This window comes from Heterodontus francisci, chromosome 35 (assembly GCF_036365525.1).
Source record: "Heterodontus francisci isolate sHetFra1 chromosome 35, sHetFra1.hap1, whole genome shotgun sequence".
In the NCBI taxonomy this organism is placed as follows: Eukaryota; Metazoa; Chordata; class Chondrichthyes; order Heterodontiformes; family Heterodontidae; genus Heterodontus; species Heterodontus francisci.
The window spans coordinates 53,240,115-53,260,478 of NC_090405.1; the positions used below are offsets into that span (position 1 = coordinate 53,240,115).

Sequence of the window (20,364 nt, forward strand, 5' to 3'; positions counted from 1 at the left end):
TGAAAAGGCCATCGGGCCCATACATACTTAGAGTATCCATTTATCAGTGTAGCCTTGTGCACTGTGCTTTCTGGGGGAAGCAAAACAAAATGTAGATTTAACTTCATTCCCTCTTTTCCCTCTCTTTGTTTGACCACAACAGGTTTAATTCTTTTTTAAGGTAGATGTACTGGTCAATTCAGTAGGTGTTTGATTATTTATTTGCTATGATCATAAGAACCAACTGCACAGGTTTTCTTGAGTGTAACAAAGAAAGAGATTAACTTTATTGTACCTCAACCGAACTAATGAAAATAATAAACTAAGTGCAAAATTTCACACTGACACAGTAGATGCTTACACACACACACACACACACACACAAATACAGAGTGGGGAAAGATAGATTGGTTGAGTTAAGAATACATAGGAAAAAGGGGTATATAGTCTGTGGGGTTTGTGATTCGCCTGGCTTCTAGCTGAATTCTGTGGTTCTGAGGCTTTTAGTTTGAAGAGGTAGATGACTGGTCTGGTGAGTCGCTCTGAGACAGCGATGTGGATGATTTCCTCCAATGGGGTTTCTGATTGTAGCCAGATTGTAGCAAAGATGGTCAGTCAATAGGCTATCAAGCTGGAATGGAGAGAGAGAGAGAGAGAGACCCCCACTTGGGTCTGCATGTGTCAGAGTCCAGTTGCTTCTCCTTTGCTGCAGAAAGACACAAGCTTAAAACCACAGATGGGGAGGGACTTGTCACATGACAGTCTCTCAGTAATTCAAGCATAGTAGTTAGCAGTATTTCTTCTTGCTAAAAGAAAAAGAACAAGCAGTTCCCTTAAATTGCCTGGGTCTTGGTCCTTGTTGAGGATGAGCAGACATTTCGTCTCCCTCCTCGCAGGCCTTGCAATGTAGGATATAGTGTTGCAAATTATGTGGCCATCTTAAGCTGCCAGCAAAGTCATCTTTTATCTGTTCTTTTTAAAAAAATATTTAAATTCAGATCTCCAGTCACTGGATTAAAGGAAATTATCATTCACCGGAACAAGTCGGTGTGATATCTCTCCACCACGCGAAATGAAATGTGACAACAGGAGCATTTCATTATGAGCTCACGAATTAAAAAGAAACTGTGCACACACACTCATTAGTCTCACTGTCATGGCCATATTTTAGTTTTTTTTTCATCTGGGATTGGGCACGAGAGGATGATCCATCTCTGCCTCCTCCTGAGGTCCCCAGCTTTCAGATGCCAGTCTTCAGCCAGTGTGATTCACTTCACGTGATATCAAGAAACGGCTGAAGGCACTGGATACTGCAAAGGCTATGGGCTCTGACAACATTTCGGCAATAGTGCTGGACCTGTGCTCCAGAACTAACCGCGCCCCTAGTCAAGCTGTTCCAGTACAGCTACAACACTGGTATCTACCCAGCAATGTGGAAAATTTCTCAGGTATGTCCTGTGCACAAAAAGCAGGACAAATCCAACCCGGTCAATTACCACCCTCTCAGTCTACACTCGATCACCAGCAAAGTGATGGAATGGGTCATTGACTGTGCTATCAAGCAGCACTTGCTTAGCAATAACCTGCTCAGTGACGCTCAGTTTGGGTTCCGCCAGGGCCACTCAGCTCCTGACCTCATCACAGCCTTGGTTCAAACATGGACAAAAGAACTGACGTCAAGAGGTGAGGTGAGAGTGACTGCCCTTGATATAAAGGCAGCATTTAACCGAGTATGGCATCAAGGAGCCCTAGCAAAACTGGAGCCAATGGGAATCAGGGGGAAAACTCTCCGCTGGTTGGAGTCGTACCTAGCGCAAAGGAAGATGGTTGTAGTTGTTGGAGGTCAATCATCTCAGTCCCAGGATATCACCACAGGAGTTCCTCAGGGTAGTGTCCTAGATCCAACCATCTTCAGCTGCTTCATCAGTGACCTTCCCTCCATCATAAGGTCAGAAGTGGGGATGTTTGCTGATGATTGCACAATGTTCGCGACTCCTCCGATACTGAAGCAGCCCGTGTCCATATGCAGCAAGACCTGGACGTTATCCAGGCTTGGGCTGATAAGTGGTAAGTAACATACATGCCACACAAGTGCCAGGCAAAGATCATCTCCAACAAGAGAGAATCTAACCATCTCCCCTTGATGTTCAATGGCATTACCATCGCTGAATCCCCCACTATCAACATCCTGGGGGTTACCATTGACCAGAGACTGAACTGGACCAGCCACATAAATACTGTGGCTCCAAGAGCAGGTCAGAGGCTGGGAATTCTGCGGCGAGTAACTCACCTCCTGACTCCCCAAAGCCTGTCCACCATCTAGAAGGCACAAGTCAGGAGTGTGATGGAATACTGTCCACTTGCCTGGATGGGCACAGCTCCAATAACACTCAAGAAGCTCGACACCATCCAGGACAAAGCAGCCAGCTTGACCCGGACTCCATCCACCACCTTCAACATTCACTCACTCCACCATTGACACACAGTGGCAGCAGCATGTACCATGTACAAGATGCACTGCTGCAACTCACCAAGATTCCTTTGCCAGCACCTTCCAAATCCGTGACACCTCCCACCTGGAAGGACAAGGGCAGCAGATGCATGGGAACACTGTTATGATCAAGGCGGGAGTAATGCACTGTTAATGCAGTCCCACTACTCCCCAGGTCATAGCATATCAAATAAAGTTTCCCACCTACCTATTAAGAATAACCAAATTAAACACTTTATTTGTCCCCCGAGAATAAAGCACACCAAACCCGGTTTCTTGAAACAACAACAATAATTATTTATTGGAAAAGAAATAATAAGTCTTAACTACTAATGAGATAAATCTATATATATGACAAACTCCTTATTCCCTCATGCACACTCACACATTCAAAAAAAATGTTAACCGGGAAAAAGGATTTTTGGTTTATAGTTGTTTAAGAATAAAAAGGAAAAAATGAAAATGATTGAGACAATTACGTTCTGGTAGGATGTTTTCGGTATGATGAGGTGTCCCAGAGTCAAATAGTCTGATGCTATTCGAAGTGTCTCCAGGTGAGGTGGATGAACAGTCTGTGATGGGTAGGGGTTCACGGCAATTTAACTGCAGCAGGTGTCACGCAGGTCTTTCAGCAAAGATGTAGCAATAGATCTGCTTGGGTTTTGAAGCGGCAGCCTAGCAGTAGAAGCTTTCTTGAGATGTCAGGATCTCCCAAAACACAGGAAGCAGCAGAAACCACACGGGATGTAGGGATTCTTCTCAAGATGTAGGATTCCTTTACTGAGAGAGGTTTTTTCTCTGGGACTTCCTCTCGCTCCAGGCAAGTCAAAGCAAAGATTTCATATGCCTGCTCTTGGTCCAACTCACTGGCTTTTTAAAGGGTCCAAAGTGAAAAAAACCTTCCTGAACATGGTCACATGTCCAGACACAGCATCTTCCCCTGTCACTCTTAAACTGCTCTGAGGAACCCCTGTGGGTTCCTTGAAATTGCTGGCTTTCCTGTCCTTTTATAAGTTCAACTTCCTTTCAAAGCACCCATAAAGTTCAGCTGTTGTTATGAACTTCCTTTCAAAACATTGCAAGGATTTCAACTATTTGCAGGTGTCTTCCACTGAGCAAAAATCCTTTCTCAGCTTTTAAAACGCACAGAATTCTAAGTTTTGAGTGCAAAAAAAAGTTTTTGTAACAACACCTGCAAGTTCCCCTCCAAGCAATGCACCATCCTGACTTGGAACTATATCGCCGTTCCTTCACTGTCGCTGGGTCAGAATCCTGGAACTCCCTTCCTAACAGCACTGTGGGTGTACCTACCCCACATGGACTGCAGCGGTTCCAGAAGGCAGCTTACCACCACCTTCTCAAGGGCAATTAGCAACGGACAATAAATGCTGGCCGAGCCAGCGATGCCCATATCCCATGAATGAATAAAAAGAACAACTGGGGAACTTTGACTTCTCTGACTGGGCTCAATCAGCTTGTGCTCCAGCATATACTGAATTTCCTTGTATATTTCTACAATACATTCCTTTTCCAGTTTCGCTATATCAGTGAACTCAACCCTGGATTCAAAGTTGTTCATAACTTTGTGAAGATTATACAGTGCTTTTTGTACATGGTTTTTTTCTGTGTTCCACCAGGCCAACAGTTTGCTTTGCAGAGCACTTTGCAAACAAGTTGTCGCCTAGTAAAATGGTGACTTCATTTGTGTGGAATAGCTGTCCTGGTATAAATGCAAATGGGCCAAATGGCACCATAACATCAGGTAAAGTTTTAATCCTGCCTTGAAATGCTTCTTAGTCATTTTGTATTTTAACCCAGTGCTGGATTTTTTTCCTTGCAGCTTGATACCACCGATCAATTTTGCTTTGCTTCTTATCCAGCCTGGCCCACAATTCCTCTTCAGTTAGAATACTTGACCTGCAGTCACCACCACCATCACCACCCTCCAAATCTGCCACACAAACCTTTTTGGGCTTAGGGATTTCCTTTGGCTTATGAGCTTTTCTGTGTCTCACTTCAGAATTTAAATCTTTAATTTCTAGGTCTTCAGTCTGAATTTCCTCCTGAACTTGGGTCAGTTGTCCTTGGACCTAGGCGATAGGGATTTGTTTTATGGGAGGGATCTCTCCTACATCCACATCGTCTAGAGTTAGGTTTGTGCACCCTTGTTTGTCCCCGCAGATCCCTTTAAATGCTGTGAGCAGCCTTGTTAGGTCTCCTCTCTGTTTTGCGTTTAAACAGGAGAGTACATTGTCTAATTTTTCTAACATTTCAGTGTCAGCTAACCGGAGGAGAGGGTTTTGATTTGGGAATTCTCCAGGTCTCCCTCTTAGTGGTCCTCGCTGTCCCTTTCACCCTCCTCTTTCCTGACTGCCTGACAGACATGTTCTTCTTTGTCCCCTTCCCAGCTGTGATACTGTTTTAATATATTGATGTGGCACAGCCTTTGCGTTTTCCTACAATCTGGGTGTCAATTATATAATTCACCTGGCTAATTCTCTTTACTACTCTGTATGGGCCACTGAACCAAGCTTTTAGTGGTTCTCCTTGTATTGGTAATAGCACTGACACATGGTCTCTGGGCTGAAATGTTCTGGCCTTGACATTTTTATCTGCCTGCCTTTTCATAGCTGTTTGAGAGATTTTTAGGTGTGCCTAAGCCACCGCACAAGCTCTTGTGAGCTCTTTTAAGAACATGGAGATGTAATCTATCAGGGAAGGTTCATCCCTGTGTCCCAAAAACCTCTCCTTGATTAGTTTTAGAGGACCTCTCACCTTGTGTTCATAAACTAATTCAAAGGGACTAAAGCCAGTGGACTCATTGGGTGAGTCCCTGGTAGCAAACAGAAGAAATCCCAGTCCTTTATCCCAGTCATGAGGGTCATAGCAGTATGCCCTGATCATTGTCTTTAGGGTCTGATGGTACCGCTCCAAAGCCCCTTGTGACTGTGGGTGGTAGCTTGAGGACTTTAGCTGAGTTATGCCCAGATTACCCATGACCTTTTGAAAAATACTGGACATAAAATTCGTGCCCTGATCCGACTGGATCTCAGCAGGCAGCCCATATTGGGTGAAGAATTGGGTTAGCCTGCCCACCACTATCTTGGCGGAGATAGTTCTTAGAAAGACAGCCTCTGGAAATTGGGTAGTCCCATCCATAATGGTGAGAAGGTACTGGTAGCGCCCTTTTGTTTTCGGCAGGGGCCCCACACAATCTAGCAGCACTCTGCTTAATGGTTCCCCAAAAGCCAGAATGGGAATTAGGGGTGCAGGTTTTATTGCAGGTTGAGGCTTCCCCCACAACTTGGCAAGTGTGGCAAGTCTTACAGAACTCCACCACGTCCTTGTGAAGCTGTGGCCAGTGGAAATGCTGTCTAATGCGGGCTTGGGTTTCCCTGATACCGATGTGTCCAGTCATTGGAATCTCGTGAGCTATTCTCAATATTTCCCTCTGGTACCTCGGCGGCACCACATCCTGGTGAACCACTGTCCACTCTTCATCTGCAGGTCTGTGAGGAGGTCTCTATTTTCTCATCAGCATCTCATCCTTTAAATAGTAGCACTCTGAAATTCCCTCTGCTTCAGTTTGGGCAGTCTGTGCTAACTTTTTTAACCCTGGGTCGGCTTGCTGAGCCTCGACCAAGGAAGACCTGTTTAACCCATCCTTTGGGTCCTCTAACTTCCCAAAGATGGTTTCAGATCACCAGACAGTAGGGTCATCTGTCAGCAGTGTCACTTCAGCCTTCTCTGACGGAGCTTGTTTGGCTATGGACCGGGTCACCACACAGTTAGGAAAAATCCCAGGGACCTTTTACTGTAACTGCTCTCTTTCCCTGACCTCTTTTGGTCTCTCAAACCAGTGGGGAAGTTACCATCTTTGCCCCCGTCAGACCATTACCCAGGAGCAGGTCGACGCCAAATGCAGGGAAACTAGGGACAATCCCCAGGTTACCGGTGCTGAAACAAGGTCGCACTCCAGGTGCACCCGTTATAAAGTTATGGGCATATGACTTCCTCGGATACCTTTTGCTGGCACTCTAGCATTCAGGCCACTCTCTGGGGGAAAGCTCATGCCTCTTCCCAACAGAAGGGATTGGGTGACCCCTGTATCCCTAAGTATGACTGTAGGCTTACTTGCCTCACTCAAGGAGTATGGGGTCCCATTTCCTTGAGACATAAAATCCTGGTAAGTCTCAGTGATTTTGTTAAGTTTTCTCACATCCTCAGCAGTAGGTTTACTTGGTTTTAATGCTGCAGTTAAAGCCACAGTCTGGTCTGCTGTGCTTTCCATCAGGGCTCCTTTTTCTGCACTGGTTTCATGTATCCTGACTAAACCTATGGGTTTTCCCCTAAACTTCCAGCAGTTAGTTCGAAGGTGACCTGCCTTATTACAATGGAAACATACAGGCTTTTGGGCATCACTCCTCTTCTCAGCACCTTCCTTTATGGCCCGAGGAGGGCTCCCTATGTTTCCAGCTCTCCCTTCTCGCCCATGGCTGTTCATCCTCCTATCACCCTCCCACCTGCTATCCTTTTCAGGTTTTTGGAGGTGACTAGGGAAGGGTTCCTCTGGGGGAAAGGGCTTGTGAATAAGTGTATAATCATCAGCCAGGACTGCTGCCTGCCTGGTTCTTGGAAACTTTTGTTCCTCCACGTGGTTTCTTATGGAAAGGAGAAGTAAGTTTGTGAACTCCTTGAGGAGGCTCACCTTTCTGAGGTTTTCATAGATGGACTCTGTCTTAAGTGCCCATACCTACTGGTTCAAAAACAAGCTGCTTAACCCTTTCAAACTCGAGGTAAGTTTGTTCAGGCTGATTTCGGAGGGTACGCCTCCAGTATCAGCTCATATGTGCCCTGGATAGAAGTTTTAATCATTTCGTAGTCTGATGAACTCATCAGGCAACAGTGAGTAAACCTCATGGGCTCTTCCTATTAGTTTGCTTTGCAATAACAGTGTTCAGCTCTGTGCCAGTCGCTTCAGCTGTTTTGCAAGCTTTTCAAAAGAGACGATAAATGCTTCCATATCCCCCTCATTGAACTTTGGTATTAACTGGGAGAACCTTGAGAGCTCAGCCCCCCGATCCTGAGCTAGGGGTACCTCCCTCACTAGCAATGCTTCACTGGTTGCATTGGGTCTTCCTCTAGTTAGTTCGAGCTGCCTTAACTCCGTTTCCTCCTCCTCTTTCTGGAAAGCTCTTTTTTCTTTTTCCCTTTCCTCCCTTTTTCCCTTTTCTGGTACTCTGTCTCCTTCTGGAAAGCACTCTCCTTTTCACTTTCCTGAAATTCTAATTTCAGTCTCCTCTGTTCTAGTTGTACCTTAGCTAATGTTACTTTGTCTGTTTCAGGTTCTATGCCTGTCTCCAGTTCTTCAATATTCAGTGTATTAACAGCTAATCTGTACTAATGCTTTGTTTTTCAACACACCATTAACATATTGTTTGCCTTTGCTCCGTGACCTTTTGGTCAGCTATGTGGCCTGGTCCAATCTAGACCTCCTTTGTTATCTCTTGCCCCACCCCCACCTCACCTACTTATAACCTGTGACTTTTCTAATATTTGTCAGTTCCGAAGAAGGGTCACTGACCCGAAACGTTAACTCTGCTTCTCTTTTCACAGATGCTGCCAGACCTGCTGAGTGGTTCCAGCATTTCTTGTTTTTATTCCAGTTCTTCAATGTCAATTTTAAAATGGTTGACCACAATTTTTAGGATTTTAGGCTTCCTAGCTTTTGCACGGATAGTAATCTCTAATTGCCCAGCTACATTTCTCAACTCTTCAACAAATAGGGCTTTTAATTTGGCCCAAGTTACTTCACTCTGTCCTAGGAATGTACTGGCCTCAAATGTGGACATTTTAGTACTGTAGCACTGAAAACCACAAGAATACCTATATTGAAATTTTTAAATTATTGCTATTAATCAATTTGGTTTCCGGCTTCCAATTTCCTCTTTGTCTTTGGATTTGATCCCAAATGTGAGCCCCCAAAGCCCTGTTATGGTAAAGTGAGGACGAGTGGAAGGGCTTCCCTCTTTTCCCTCTCCTCGTTTGATCACAACAGGTTTAATTCTTTCTTAAAGTGGATGTACTGGCAAATTCAGTAGGTGTTTGATTGTTTACTTGTGTCATGCAGACCCCCACCTGCCAAGAATGAGGCCTATTAATTTTGCCATATGAACATTGATTTTAAACTGTTGCTGGAGTGAAGAAGGGACTTGTTTAAAAAAAAAGACTTGACTGGTAAAACATTTACATACTAACAGACAGTGCTTGGAGGGACAAAAGACTATTCCTTGGTCCACTTGACCCAGAATGGGCTGTGATCACCAGACATTGAAGGTGAGGACGCTCACATTCCAGGATGACTACTAAGATGGCAGAATCCACAAACACAAGTGGTCAAATGGCTAGTCACGTGACTAACCTGATGGGCAACCTGGGGCTTTTTGAATTGTGCCACAGAGAAAGAGGCAGGAGGGTTTAAACTGGAACCTGAAGCAAGGAAGCCTCTCTTGTGCACTCTCTCTCTCTTTCTCTCTCTCGTTTCCTCCCAAACCACTGGACCCACGGAAGAAACGTAAACCTCTAGAAAGAAAAGACTCTGACCTCAAAACAAGTTGAAGTGTGCACTTGGCTCCAAAGAATTTGCAAGTCTGACCGGCAACCGAAGTCTTCATGGCAAACTCAAAGGACAGTAAAATAGAATCCCACCTATTGCCTCAAACTTTTCCCCTTTTATTCTTTTCTACTTTTCTGTCTCTATCTGCATGTGTGTCTATTGCATATACATGCTAGCATGGTCGGGTTACACATTCGTGGTCGGTAACCAGATTCGAGTTTAAGATTAATAAACTTCTACCTTGTTTAAAATCTAAGAAAACTTGTCTGAATTGATTTCTTTGTCTTACAATTGGAGCAGTGAACAAGGATTCACTGAGGGGAAGCTAAAAACACGGTGTTTTTAACATTAAACCCTGTTACAGTTAAACCAGGCAAAGGCTGAGAGGGAACCCCTAGACCCCTCTTACCTGGTCCTAACACTTGCTATGATCATAACAAGAACCAATTGGACAGGTTTTCTTGAGTTTAACAAAGAAAGAGGTTAACTTTATTGTACTTAAACAGGACGATTGAAAATAATAAATATGGGCCAACTTTCACTCTCACACAAACACACACAAGAGGATTACACACACAAATATGTTATAGAGAGGGGAAAGGCAGATTAGTTGAGTTAGAGTCCATAGAAAAAGGGGTATATAGTCTTTGGGGTTTGGTGATTCGGCTGGCTTCTACTGCAGAGAAACACGAGCTTAAAACCACAGATGGGGAGGGGCTTGTCACATGACAGTCACTCTAATTCAAGCATAGTAGTTAGCAGTATTTCATCTTACTAAAAGAAAGAACAAGCAGTTCCCTTAAACTTCCTGGGTCTTGGTTCTTGCTGGGGATGAACAGACATTTTGTCTCCCCCCTCACAGGTCTTGCAATGTACCTGCATACTAACCTTTTGTGATTCATGCACTAGGACACCCAGACCCCTCTGCATCTCAGAGCTCTGCAATCTCTCACCATTTAGATAATATGCTTTTTTATTCTTCCTGCCAAAGTGGACAATATCACACTTTCTCACATTATACTCCATTTGCCAGGTCTTTGCCCACTCACTTAAAAGCAAGTTGGCGTGATACCATGAAGATCAAGTAATTAAATCTGTTAAATATCAAAATGCTAACTAATTTATACCATTAATTAGATTGAAATTGATGTCTTGGACTGTCTCCTTGATGTGAGCCCACAAAATTATTTCTAATTTCTCAGTAAATTTTCAGTCTCATTCAGAAAGGCTACAAGATATTGTGAGAAATGGAAAAATGGTGAGCAAAGGTTGCTGCTCTGAGGATGAGGCTTAGGCACATTGTTGGGACATTGTAGAGGGAGTTTTGCATCTAATTTTGCTCAACCTGACCTGAGAATGTTTGCAGCAGGGTTGAGGAAGCTTTACTTTGAACTATGCCCCCTTTTTCCCACCAACATTCTGGTTCCTTGTACCTCCTTTTTCCTTTCGCACCATACTCTGCCATGCTGTACTTGATCTCGGAGTACTTTACTTTGCACCCAACCTGTTTTGTATCTGACCTGGAAATATTTGATGTATCAGTGTGGAGATAGCTTTTCTTTGCTGGGGCATGATGGTGCCTGAAATGGAAAGCTCAGCATGACAAACACAAAATACACTTTATTAATATGGATCCTTTTTAAACATTTTATACTGTCTGTGTATGACTTCTTAATTGCTGATATTCAAATAAACACAAGACTTTAAACAGTAGTAACAGATTTTGTATTACTGTGTTGAGTGTATTTTTATGCTTCCATGTTGGTTATCTGGCAATTTTGCACCTAACAGGGAAGGGCGATAGTTATCTGCACAGTTGGAGGCAAAGAATTGCAGTCCTATAGAATTACAGAAAAAGGGAGAGATACATGCAATGGAAGTATGGTGCTGTAGTCCTGCAGTATTAGTGAAAGGGAGAGCCGTGAACAGACAGACTGTGGGACTGAATTCTTGCAGAATTGGAGAATTTGATAGAGGCAGGAGAACAATGTAACTCTGGAGCTTTAACAGAAATGAAACATGGAAAGATGCAGAGAGAGAATGAATGGAACTGGAGTCTGACAGAATTAGAGATAGAGTGAGAGGGGATATGGAGTGGAATTCTACAGAATTCGGGAAACAGGGTGTCACACAGAGGATGAGTGTTGAACTAGAATCACAGAATTACTTGAAAAAAAAACATGAAAAAGCATTGTATCCGGAGTGTTTATCATGTTGTAATCTGTTGATAACTAATTAGGGCTTTGAGACTGCCTAAAGTTTCAGAAGCTTTATTTTATTCAAATTTAAAACTGATTGCATTTCAGAAAAGTTACCATCAGAGATTTTAACCCATTTTTCTGTTATTGACAATTCTCAATATCTCAGTACTGTGTTCTAATAGCTCATCTATGTGGAAAGTAAGAGAAAAAGAAGAAAGTTTAGTTGTGGCAGTTAGGTTGCTTGAGGACAGATTGTAGTGCCAGGGATGTGTAGATGGTCCTGGCATTAGGGTTGTTTAGAGCTCAACTAACAGAAGGTAGTTGGTATACATGCAATTAACTAGAGACCGTCCATCCTCTGTTAATATTTTTCTTCAAAGTTTTGCGGATTCTAAGCTGTTGACTCATACTTGCATCCGCCTGCGGTAACAAATTTGGAGAATTCAATTTATGGTGGAAATTGTTAAGTGATTGTTGCGAAAGTACTGTTTAATGCAGAAGGAAGGTAAGCGTGTAATTTAACAGCTGTTTATCAAAACAAAATAATCCATGCCCAGAGACGTTTAACTTAATGTTCCGGATGCCTTTATGGGATTTCATTCTGCACTGTATAACTGTGAGCTGTGTTACCGTGTTGAGTGGATTTTTATGCTTCCATGTTGGTTATCTGGTGCAATGTTGCACCTAGCAGGGAAGGGCGATAGTTAAATGCACAGTCAGAGGCAGAGAATTACAGTCCTATAGAATTAGCAGTTACTGTAGATGAGAGGGAATCTTGTGAAGGAATTCTCAATGTGGAGGTGAGTGTTGTCCTGGAGTTGTATTTTCGAGTCAGTGAAACCTGGTTCTCCTATTCTTTCAGTTCTGAGGGTGCAACACGCCCTCTGATAGCATTTGAAAGTGGCCATTCTTCACATGTGAGCCTTGGTGAGTGTTGGCTTGCTTTTCAACCATGGCGGCATTACATGGCTTGATTATGTTCTTGTCCAATGCACTTATGCAGCACCTTTGAAGATATTATGGTGTACAAAAGCACTTCACAGTCGCCACTGTTGTCGGAAACTGTAGCAGAAACATTCCACAATCGGCACATGAGATATAAGATGAGATGATCGGTTGTTACTGATATTGATGAAAGAGAAATATTCACCAGTACAGTGGGAGAACTCCACTGATGTTCTTTGACTATTGATGTGGGATCTTCTGCATCCACCTTTTGAGGGCAGACGGGGCTTCGATTTAACTTCCCTTCCAAACGACAGCACCTTTTGACCCTGCCACTCTCGGTTAAATGTTCAATTTGATACATTGCTGAGCTTGATGCACTGGACAGAGATCAGAAGCAGGGAACCCTGGATTTTCTCCTCCTTACCTCCTCTCTCAAAACCCCACAACCTAACCCAGGGATGAGGGTAACAATTGTAGTGCCTGAACTGCTGTCACAGCTTACACTTGGCACACATCAGGAATTGATTCTGGGTCTTTATAGCTCAGCATTGCAATGTTCAGTATATTTACCCACTAGGCCATTGTGGAGTTCCAAAGAACTTTGTTATTACATCTTGGAAAATCTGCCACTGATGCCATTGAATATTGCTTATTTCTATTGCATTTACAGATTTGACAAGGATTCTGTGAACCTGGAAAAATCTGAAATTTCCAAAGAAGAACAAGCTATCAGAGAAAAGATGGTGAAAACATCGCTGCTGAAAGTAACTGATGTAAGCAATTTCATCCTATTTCTTTAGTAGTTTGTGAAGGAGACCAATGAACAGAGCACAGGGGTGAAGTAGATTCTAAAGAGCGCATGAGCTTGTGGTGAATGAGGTTTGTTTAAAGTAAATCTTGTACTGCATCCAGCTGTGGAAACTAACAAGACCACAGCTTCAAACCAGCATTTGCAATATGTAAGCAGGGTTTACACTTCACAGAATTCTCATAATAGGCATTAAATGTCTCAATGTCTCAATCTTGCATTTTCTCCTGAAATTTTTCACCTCCCCATCTCCTGAATATGTTAATTGTTTCAGGTTATCATTCAGTCACCCTCCAGTATCTCACCCAAGTGGCTGTTCTTCATGAGTAGGTTTGGGCACTGGGTGTTTGCAGTCTTCTTGACTGTGGGGACATCACATCAAAGCATGATCTTCTCACCTGGCAATCAAAGTTACACTTGCCAGCAGGAGCCACTGGATAGTGATCAGGGGCAGGAACCCTCACTAATTCAGCAGCGACTGGCTATCAAGCCTGAAACGTTCTGGCCTGTACAGTTTAGTTCAACATCAGCATGATGCTACTATTTGCATGGATCTTAGTAGATTCTTGTTAAATGTGTAGAAAACATTGATCTCTTGAAATTTTTACCATCTTGTTCTTCACTCCAATATCCTGCTTTTCCTTTTTATCATTGATTTGGTTTTTCTAGCTGTGCTTTTGTAGATGAGGGTAGTTTGTTTTTCAGCTATAGTCTTCTTTAGGGCTCAACTGGTCCAACTTGTCGTTTAGGCACTTTTAGTTACATGTGTTTTGATTTTATTTGTGTGTTATTCGGTCAATCAGGTTGCAAGATCAGCGCACAAAAAGAAAGCCCGCATGGCGCGGACCCGCTCTGATTTCTTGACTAGAGGCTCTAACGCTGAAGGGGAGGGAGAGACAGAGGAAGAGGAGTATGATGACCCCTCCGTTGAGCCCCCTCTCTCCCCCGACCAACCTAGACCTGAGCTGAGACCCAAGAACAGTGCCGGACAGGCCTGTTACAGTGACTCAGAAATGGTAAATAAAACATGGCCAATGGGTGCAAGTCAAATCTGGGAGCATCTCTTTGCTAACCCTTAATATGGGGTTGAAAACGATACTGACATCTGGAACTGTTTAACCTCCCCTGCCTTTCAGATTTTAGAAGGTAACACTCAATGCACAAGCACCGTAACTTTCTACAAATTAATACATCCTTTTCGCAGTTGGTTTTGCTGCTGTATGCAGGGCCCATAGACACTGATACCCTCCTTACTCCAATGAGGTTTTCCAATTTGTTTCCTGTATGCAACATTAGTTGCATGGATTATAGACAATGGCAGTACTTAAACCAGTTGAAGCGTTGGTTACATTTCAGCAAATTAAGGCATAATATGCTTTTTCCTGCCAGCTGTATTGTAACCATGGAGTAGGGTTTTTTGCAGACTTCCCTGTCTTTTCATTAGGAATCACTGAATTCAATAACCAAATGACTAGTATTGAGCTGGTTTGTCTGCAAAGTGCCTTGTGTTCAGCTTCTGTGCCACCTCAGTAACTTGTGGTGTCACTCACACAATTCCAGTCACATTATTGCACATATCTATTCAGGTAATTCCAATGACTGAGAATCAATTACTTGTCCATTCAATAGATTCTACCAATTCAGCAGTGCAAGCTTGCATAAAAGGATTTTTACACATTCCTTTTACTGCCTCATCTCCTGAAGGCATTCACTTTCTGCCGCATAGTTCCATGGGTGCCACCAGTACTCCAGGTGAGGGTGCTGAGGTCAATTGTAACATCCCAGCTAAAATAGTAACAGTATAGATGGGGAATTAAATCTGAGACAAGAAAGAAAGAAATTCCTCATTTTTCGCCTCTGATCTTTACTAGAACATGTGATGAAGGTTGGAATGAACTCAACTGTGATAACCCCCATTGGTTAAATATGGGTCAAAACAAGCTATCTAGACTCGCACTTGAAGAATAGAGTAAGGCACAGGAATACTGCTGTAACCCATGGAACGTGACCCCAAGCGTTGGCAACTTCAGGAGAAGTTATATTAAAATTGAAGACAAACCCCATTAAGTTAAGAATGTATTGAGTAAAGTACTTTTGAATGTGTTTGAGTGTTTCCTTTTAAAACAACCATATATTTTGGGGGTTTAGACCACTGCTGTCCTACACTGGAAATCTCTGCTAAACTCTAGGAGATCTGGTCATTCTGTTTCTGGGCTAGGTATGGGCCATTCTATTACTAAGCCAATCTTCTTCACTAGCCCTTACAACTTACCTGGATTGTGTCAGCCATCACAGTATTCACCTCCCATTTGTAGTCGACTCGATTTAGCAAATTACTGCATGCCATAACTTAGCTAACTGTGCTGCTCAGTTTGTACTTAGACATCTGTTTTCCCCCTTTCACTTTTAACACCTGAACCTCAATCTATATTCTAACCTGTGGGTTTTATTAACAGCATGGTAGGTAGCTAGCTATCCGCTAAATGTCACTACCTGTTTTTTTTCCACTGGCTTAATTTTGGTGTGTACTTGACAAACTAGCCAAAAAGTGTACTGGGAATTTAAATTTTAACTAATAAGTGTGAAGTGTCAACATTGTACCTCTGTTAGTTGTATGCATAGTATCTTGTGTAGCCATTTTGCACCCTAGTTGCATTTTTAAGATGCAGCCCACAGGTTGTAAAGTGATTTCTTTCGAAATGTTGCGGTTGCACTAAAGAATTATATTTTACAAGTCACCAGGTTCATTTAGGAAGATCTTGCACAATCTGTGTCTGCTCACCAATACTGATATTACAGGTAATCGCTCGAACTACACTCTTTTGGTGTCTTGTATGGCGCAATGAAGTTGGACAACCTGCAATGTGTGGCCAGCACTGATGCTGACCAAGGATTCTTCCCATTGACATAAGATTTTCACATGTTAAAAGATCGATTCTGGCTGTGTACTCTATTCATTATTATGTGTTGCTCAGAATTCAATTTCAGTGGATTTCAGTTGCTGTGAAGCCGACATCTGACTAACTTTCCATTTGAACAAGTGGAATCTGACCTCTTCTCTCGAAAGTTGAATGCTCATATCCTGATAGCTGTGCAAAAGAGTCTGTGTTTGGACCAATCTTGAGCTGATCATAATGAGACAGTGCCACCTGCAGGGTTCTACATGCAGCATTTATGTCTTTCATTACATCATGGTTAGCCCTTGTGCAGGGTGTTACTGCTACTGTTCATCCTTTGTTCAGCCAGTGAGATTTCTCAATCCGTGGCATGTTTTATATAAATGAGATGCCTTCCAAACAAAACTTTTAACAATTATTCAAATTTTCAATAAAAGCAAAATACTGTGGGTGCTGGAAAACTGAAATAAAAACAAAGTGCTGGAAATACTCAGCAGGTCTGGCAGCATCCGTGGAGAGAGAACCAGCGTTAACGTTTCAGGTCAGTGACCTTTCATCAGACCTTTGCCAGTTCTGATGAAAGGTCACTGACCTGAAACGTTAACTCTGCTTCTCTCTCCACGGATGCTGCCAGACCTGCTGAGTATTTCTAGCACTTTATGTTTTTATTTAAATTTTCAATCTTTTTTAAAAAGTATAAGTGTTGAGACTTAATTTTGCTCCAGACAAGATTGTGTTCTGAACCATATAGTAATTATCTGAGCCTGGGGATGATGAAATTAATCTCAGCAGAAACCAGCAGTACTAAGAGGTTGTGCAGGCTATTTGACTGGGGTCGGTGTACACGAACACACATATTCTCTTAATTTCCATTAAGGGTCACTGGAGTGATCCGGAGCAACAATCTTGGTTAGTGTTTTCCCTCCATAGCTCAGGGACACTGAGGTCAGTTGTAGCACGTCCACTGTTGCCTATGCTGAGATAAGCTAACTCAGTACTGACCTGAAATGAAATCTGGGAGCATACTGCTGTGTGCACCTCTGTATCATGCCAGGTGGTGTATCTACCTACCCATGAAGGGATCCCAGGGACTCATGATTGGCTATAAGCTTGGGAGACCACAACTTTTCGCTACATGATATTCTGTGTATTTTACTTGCTTTACTGTGTTAAATGTTAACTTGAGTTAAATGTTTTCACTAGTTTTGAGTACACGTTCTTAGAAAATGTGAATTCCTGTCCAGTGAAAACTAGATTCTGAACGTGCAAGTGAGTCTCACTTTGGAATTTTAACACCTTGGTAATTAGTTTGCATAACTTGTTCAATGCAAATTTATTTTGCAGCTTTAGGTTTTCTCTCCATTGACAGCTGGCCTCACTTGCAGCAGTGCCAGCCTCCTTAACCATTAATGAAGAATCTGAATGCCACTGGTCTGGAAATTGTTTTTCTTGTACTCATCTTTCCTCACCTTTACCATCACAAACACATAAGATAGCCCCATTGCCAAACATGGGAAAGTCACAGACAGTCTTTTCAAAAGCTTGATTTGTGGTAACCATGCTAGCGTTGCATATTTTTCCTGCATCTAATATTGGCACGCACACGTTCCTGTACCGCAGGCCAACTTACACTTTTAAATGGAGAAGAGTTTAAGTGCATCAAGTCTGTTCTGTGTGTAAGTCATGTCCAACCTGGGCTATCGCAGACTCTGCTGGCAATCCTTGATTCTTTTTCCATTCGGTAGCAGGGTTTGATGTTTTTATACCATAAAAGAGAGAAAAAAAGGGAAAAGTTTTGGGGTTTTTTTGCATGAGCTAGCAGTCTCTCAGTCTCAGCACTGTAGTATCTCTGGTAAAAGGACATTCTCTTGCTTTGTCAAGATGAGCATGTGGTTTAACCATAGCTCATCATCCATCCATGGCTAAACCAACCTTCTGATTCTGTAAGAAGCCATAACCTTTGCCCTATTTGCCTTCCTTCATAACTTGAAAGTGTGCGAAGCTTTCTCAATCCTTCCAGTTGGACCTCATGATGTTAGACTGATGTTAGAAGATTTGAGGATAAGATGACTTTGCTCACCACATGACGTGACTCTAACTAAATTTGAGAACAAGTGCTCCTAGTGAGAGACGGACTTTGCTGCTAAGGTATGATTTTTTTTAGTTTAGTTTAGAGATACAGCACTGAAACAGGCCCTTCGGCCCACCGAGTCTGTGCTGACCATCAACCACCCATTTGTACTAATCCTACACTAATTCCATATTCCTACCACATCCCCACCTGTCCCTATATTTCCCTACCACCTACCTATACTAGTGACAATTTTTATAATGGCCAATTCACCTATCAACCTGCAAGTCTTTGGCATGTGGGAGGAAACCGGAGCGCCCGGAGGAAACCCACGCAGACACAGGGAGAACTTGCAAACTCCGCACAGGCAGTACCCAGATTTGAACCCAGGTCACTGGAGCTGTGAGGCTGCGGTGCTAACCACTGCGCCACTGTGCTGCCCATAAGGTCTTGGAAGTGCACTAGTTAGTAAATGCCCCTTGCCAGATTATTTTATTAAGATAACGGCACTGAATAGTAGTAGCTTGAAGCAGCAAAGAAATTAAAGGTGTGTTAAAAATAATTCTGCAAATACGTTAATGATTATGAATGAGAACAACTGACTTTGAAATCTATAATGTATATAGAGGTCAAAAAATGTGTTATGAAGAAACAAATGTTAAATCTCTACAAGCATCCTTAAGAACTTGACCATTTGGGCTGTACATGTTCAAAGGATAGGTTATATAACCTCGACATTTGAAGGAAATGACACTTGAATCAAGGAATTTTACACCTGTTCTTCTTGCAATGCTAATTTTCTGTGTCCTGCATTCACCTTCATTGTATTGTTCTGCCTCTCTCCAATGTCATATCTTTTTGAAGGAAGGTTGTGCAAAGCTATGCACTGTATTCTATATGTGGTCCTGCCAGTAAATTACAAGGATTAAAGGAACTGGTTTTGATTTGTAATGGTGATTGCCAGTGCTTGAGTAGTTTTCATGATGAGTCATACATTGACTGGATGGAGTCTACTGTGTATACACATTTCATTTGCTAGTGTTAGTTTTTCAATGTTACGTTCAATGTTCCATTCCTTAGCTGTTTTACTTATCTGACCAAATACTATTGAACACTGTTGGTTTTACCTACATTGGACATGCCAGTGATGATAAATGTGAAGGAAAGATGTGAAAGCGCTTGCATTTATATCGTGGTTTATTACATATCAGACATGACTCAGAATACGTCATATACAATTAATTACTTTTCAATTTAGTGACTTTTAAGTGGGCAGCTGCAGTAGCTATTTTGTGCACAGTAAAATCCCACAAAGAGCAAGAGAAGTTTATGGCTTGCAAGGTGACCAATCGCTGATCTATCATGTGCATATCTGAGACATTGTGTGATTGGGCATAAAATTACTATTTGTATGGAAACCACAGGCAGTACAAAATATAAGGAAAAATCCAACCAAAGTATTGCTAGAAACTTTGTTCCACTCATCTGTTACACAGTTCGTTCAATGATGTTGCATCATAATTCATCAGCTAAGACGAGCCTTTATTACTTGTTTCAAAAGTATCATATAATAGTGTTTACTGGATGAATCATATAAACTCTGAAAGTGCTAATGTTCCTATTTCAAATTTATGTTCTAATGCATGCCTTGTGTGAATTTTAATCCTTCCTTTTCATAGAATGATATTTTAGTGATGCAACTGAACAGTCATTATTGAACAATAGTACCTTTGGTTGGTATCATATTCATTTTTTTGAATTACAATCCAATTACTTTTATTCCAGTGAGCAAAATGCACTTGAATGTGAAATTCTGTAATTGGACTATGGACAAAGCTAAACATGTCTTATAGTCTAATAATGGCAATGCAATTGAACATTGTTGCCTCAGTGTTTTATTGGCTGTTCAAGCAGTTAGCCAGTCATCATCTAAAGGTTTGTTCATAAATAGGTTTTCCAAACTATTGTATCAGTGAGCTGCCAGCTCAATAGTAGGCGAGGGTTCACAATGATCTTGATGGTGCTAGCTTAAGCTCTGTCTTGCAGATGCAGTCTACTAGAAATGAAGACCACAAGAAACTGCACAAGGCACAGTCTCAAGATGAACTGGGCAGGTTGGACCCTGTACAAGAGAGTAATATCCCAGATGGCAGGTAACAAGAGATAAGACCTTTTATAACAGACCTGTGCTGATATCAGCTGAGCAGCATTGGGAGTGCTACAGCTGGTGTCAACACCTCTGGTGGACTGAATACTAGAACAATTAGCCAGAATTCCTGTGACTTATGCTATCCAGTGAGCCATGTTGGAAAGTGTTTATCTGTGCATTTAGGTGCTGATGGCATTTGAATTG

The 20,364-nt window shown here is 42.3% G+C and overlaps 1 protein-coding gene across 5 annotated transcripts in view; it reads left to right on the forward strand.

Moving 5' to 3' along the window:
- Positions 1–20,364, forward strand: part of myo9aa (myosin IXAa) — a 342,332-nt gene that overhangs the window by 266,706 nt on the left and 55,262 nt on the right. For 4 of the 5 annotated variants that reach the window (XM_068015624.1, XM_068015627.1, XM_068015625.1 and 1 more), the window contains 3 exons: positions 12,906–13,008; positions 13,847–14,059; positions 20,058–20,164. In XM_068015624.1, the coding sequence (XP_067871725.1) occupies positions 12,906–13,008; positions 13,847–14,059; positions 20,058–20,164 (423 nt within the window). The remainder of the gene's footprint in view (positions 1–12,905; positions 13,009–13,846; positions 14,060–20,057; positions 20,165–20,364) is intronic. The other variant, XM_068015628.1, reaches the window with a different exon arrangement.